The 4,165-nt window shown below is 52.7% G+C and overlaps 1 protein-coding gene across 1 annotated transcript; it reads left to right on the plus strand.

Annotated features, from left to right (window-relative positions):
- Positions 1–873: 873 nt before the first annotated feature.
- LOC140516388 (uncharacterized) lies at positions 874–3,468 on the plus strand. The gene is made up of 3 exons (XM_072627328.1): positions 874–1,030; positions 1,078–1,541; positions 3,175–3,468. The coding sequence occupies exons 1-3, from the start codon at positions 874–876 to the stop codon at positions 3,412–3,414; spliced, it is 861 nt and encodes a 286-aa protein (XP_072483429.1). The 3' UTR covers positions 3,415–3,468.
- Positions 3,469–4,165: the final 697 nt, after the last annotated feature.

The raw sequence follows: 4,165 nt of genomic DNA on the forward strand, positions 1-4,165 counted from the left end.
AATTCCCAATCCGGGGTGCCCTTAAGGCAGGGACTCAAGAAGCTTGTTCAATGGCCAGGGGGAATATTCTCCTCCATCAGTATGGTATCCTCCTGAAATGAATGAAATCTATGATTTTCTTTATTATGTGCATATGTATGATACTCTCACACTTCTGTTCATGTGGAATAGGGAGGTAAGGTTTACTAAAAGGGGTACTTATATGAAGGGGTGGCAGAACCCTCCCCCCCCCAAATTGTGACACTCTAGGAATAGGTGACATGATGAATCCTTTGGGCTTCAGCATAAATTAATTTATCCCCTCCTTTCCCACTGATTTCGATGGGGGAATTCTTCCATGCTTTAAAGAATGAATGGACCCTAGGGGCAGAGTTGGAGAGAACCTCCAGAAGTCATCCAGTTCCATTCCCACATTTTAGAGAGGAGGGCAGTGCCCAGAGAGAGTGTGACCTGTCCTAGATCACAGGGATCCAAGTGTGAAAGTCTCTGTGAGTTCCAGTGCAGTGCAGCCCACTTGGCGATACACTGGGTGATTTGTGGCTCAACTGGTCTTTTCTCTTGGTTTGCTTTCAGTCCAGTCCAGCTGTCATTTGGGGCAAAGCTACTGGAGTGATTTGCCATTTCCTTCCCCAGCTCGTTTTGCAGATGGGGAAAGAGAGGCCAACAGGTTCCCAGAGCTAGTCAGAGTCTGAGGTTGCATGCGAAGTCAGGTCTTGCTGCCTCCAGACCTGACATGCCACTGTACCCACTGGGGCACCCAGCTGCCCTAAGGAAGCCACCCTGCTGGTGTTGTGTGTGCATTTGGTGCAGGCCCGTCCAAGCCATGTGAGCTGGGCCTGGAAGGAGCGGTTTCAGGTGGGCTAGGCCACGAGCATGGCACTGGTCCCCATCTCTGGCTTGGCACCGCCCCGGCCTGGCGGCCGTGGACGTGGAAGAGTGCGGGCCAGGTATGGCTGGCCAGGGTTCCAGCCCGGGGGGCGGGGTCGCGCTCGAGGCCTACGTCCCTCCAGGACGCCCAAGAACCTGCTTTGTGACCTCATCAGGGGGCACGAAGGGCAGACGGCCGCGCAGACTGAGCCAGGGAGAAGCCGCGGGCAGGCTCGTCGTGCGCAGAGGCAGGGCGCCTTCCTCCTGTCCGCTGCCAGGCGCGAGGCTGGCCGGCCCCTGCCTCGCCATCTCCCTCCCTTTGTGTCCTTCCTCAGTCCCCTCCCGACAGACACTCTCTCCCTCGGGGCCTCCTTCTTGCTTCCCTCACCCTCCCGCCCGCAGCCGTGCCCTGTTCGCTGCCGCGCTGGCCCCCACCGTCCTCCTTGTCCTCGGCGTCGTCAGCGTGCTCCTGTCCTTGTCCTCTTCATCCTCCTCGTGTCCTCGTCGTCCGCCTGTCCTGGTATCCTCGTCGCCTGCCCAGCCTCACCTGGCGCACCTGTGCCTGTCTCCCGACTATGCCTGTGAACTTGGGGCCAGCTTTCCTCCTGCTCAGCGCTGCCATCTTGGCCAGCCTCTCTGCCCTGCTGTGGATGATGGGCTGCAGGTGGTTTAAGGTAGACAGTTGAGCCACAGCTTAGAGAAACAGGCAGACAGAGGCAGAGAGAGAGAGAGAGGAAAGGGGAGGAGGAGGAGGAGGAGGAGGAGGAGGCGGGGCAGGAGAGGAGAGACACCCCATTGGAGAGAGAGAGTGTCACTGCCCCTCCCCCTTCCTCTGCCCATGCCAGGAACCCCTTCCACCCTCAGCCCCTTGCCCACTTCTGCCTCCCCTCACCCCTTCACTCCTCACTCCAAAAAGGGAGACCAAGTTCCTTGGAAGTGGTGAGCCAACCTAGGGAGACCCTCTCCTTCCCTCTTCCCTCCCCCCACAGGGAGCCCAAAATACAGGTAGCCACCAAAGCAGCTACCTGGAGGCAGCTCCTGAGGCCTCTGTTGGGGGCCCTCTCCCACTCCTTATCACTCCAGCTCTGGCCTCCACTGCTTCTCTTGGATTCTCCTGCTTTCCTCTCTCTTTCTCCCCCTCTCCTGTGAGTATGCCTTAAGCTGCCCACTAGCACCTGTTCTCTGTGGGCACCACTGAGGACTTCTCCAGGTAGCTCAGGCCCAGCCTCAACAACACTGAAATGTATTCTTGGAACCTGGGTACTTGAGGGGGAGCAGGTGGAGGGGGAGCGGGAGGGGAAGGTTCTGCTGTGGAAAACAGACTTGGCGTTGCCTGCTCCCAGCAAGCTCCAGTAATCAAAGCCTAGAAATGATAGGAGCTAAGGGCAGCTGTACCTTGACCTGGAAAAGGCACTTTTCTATGAAGAATGCATTTCTTTTTGAAAATCAAGCCACTGGTCTTAGTTCATAGGCAGGGTGGCCTTCCCTTGGGCAAAGTCTGTTCACATATGTTGACTTTTAGGTCAACTAAGTGTTCTTGCAACTTCTAGTTCATTTGGCTCCATCCTGCAACCATGCCCAAGGAGAGTTTTGAGCAGTTAGACAAGGAGAGGAGGGAAACCCTCCTGGCAGGCTGGGCTGCTTTAGCATGGCTTCCTGGACCTAGTAGATGTTCATGTTGTCCTCACTGCTGCTGAGACCACTATGGCATGTAGAGCATCAAGAATGCTTCCTCTGGTCAGGAAAGGTGTTTCCATGCAAATTCTGGTGCTGATGAGTTTGAGAATGGGCCAGTAATTGTTCCTCACTGAAAGAGCCTTTGCTGTGTCCTTCAGGGAGATGGGGACTGTGTGGGCATGAGTCTCAGGGGTTGTAAGTCAGTGGAGAGATATCAGTTCTTAAATGGGGGTTAGTGCAGGCACTCCACATGTACCTTACATCCCTGTGGCTCAGAACCTGGGAACATTGATCTTGATCTGGTTGGTCAGCCTGATCCTGGCTCTTGAATTCTTCCAGTGCTGAGGCTGGGGAGACATCCTGTGAGTTCCTGAGCCTTGTTTTCCCAGCCCAATTTAGAGAAAGAACCCCCAGCGCCTAGCTGGGTACCATGCGCAGCCTAAGTGTTTCATCAGTGTTTACCAAGGGCCTCAGACTCAGAAGGTCCAATCAAAGTATTTTCTACCTCTTATCTTTGGAAAGGTTAGAGGTGAGGTGGAGGGAACAGGCACAGGTTCCACATCCTCTAACTACTGGTCGGAGATTTCCAAAGTCCATAACCACAGATGCATAATTTCTTTCTTTTTCCAGAAAAATATCCATGAAACCACAGCAGACGATCATGATTTTGCTTCAGAAAACTATACCGATACTTCTTTGTCAGTGCGTGACCTGTCTAAAGAGATCCTTCAAGATTGCCCACACGCAGGTGCCTTGCAGCAAAAAATTCTGTTAAACCTCAGTGTTGTAGAGTATAAACTGCTGGAGCTTCACCAATTTCTACTTGCCCGGGGCCTAAGTACAGAGTTAAAGTACAGACACATCTCTTAAAGAAAGATGAAGGTTGTAATGTTGAAGGAAACTGACAATAAAAATAACTGAGTAAGCACATAACTGTTGATTTCCATGATACCATAGGTCTCACTATGAGGCAGCTTGGTGGCTCAGTGGCTAGAGGACTTGACCTGGGGTCAGGAAGGGCCCAAGTTCAAATCCTGCCTTATATACTTGCTAGCTATGGGAGACTGGGTCAATCAAGTCCATGAAGGGGCCTCTCGTCTAAATGCCCTTAATGTCCTCTTTGCTCGAGGCCTAGGAGCCTGTAGGTGATCCCAGTCAGGCCCCTGAAGTGCCCTTTCCTACATTTCCCCCTAACTTCACAGCAGGGGCTTGGGCCACAAGCTTTGGAAAGCCTTGACATTTTTAATCCTAGGATCTTATCAGGGATCTTACAATGGGCTGTCCAGTTTGCTAGGACTCCTTTTCCTTTAGAGTCTCATAAAGACTTGACCTTTTTCGTCCTTGGACAACTAAGGGTGCACATACAATGGTCATTGAAAGCTCCAGGCTTCACTTTCAGGTAGAATGCATGGAGGTGCCTCAAGGGTAAATGCCAATGAGGTCTTCTTTGCTCTAGGCCTAGGAAATTTGAGCTGATCACACTCAGGTCCCTCCAGCTCCCTTTTCTACATTTTACCCCACATTCAGAGCAGGGGGATGACTCAAAAGCTTGGGAAAGCCTTCACATTTTTAATCCTGGGATTTTTGTAGTGATGTTACACTGGGCTGGCTATCCAGCTTT

Source organism: Notamacropus eugenii, chromosome X, assembly GCF_028372415.1.
Source record: "Notamacropus eugenii isolate mMacEug1 chromosome X, mMacEug1.pri_v2, whole genome shotgun sequence".
NCBI classification, from domain to species: Eukaryota; Metazoa; Chordata; class Mammalia; order Diprotodontia; family Macropodidae; genus Notamacropus; species Notamacropus eugenii.

Bases quoted from the DNA above. Each gene is read 5' to 3' on its own strand.
- LOC140516388 (XM_072627328.1), top strand. From the start codon at position 874: ATGGCACTGGTCCCCATCTCTGGCTTGGCACCGCCCCGGCCTGGCGGC. The intron at 1,031-1,077 runs GTGACCTCATCA...GCGCAGACTGAG, and splicing joins GACGCCCAAGAACCTGCTTT to CCAGGGAGAAGCCGCGGGCA. The intron at 1,542-3,174 runs GTAGACAGTTGA...TTCTTTTTCCAG, and splicing joins TGGGCTGCAGGTGGTTTAAG to AAAAATATCCATGAAACCAC.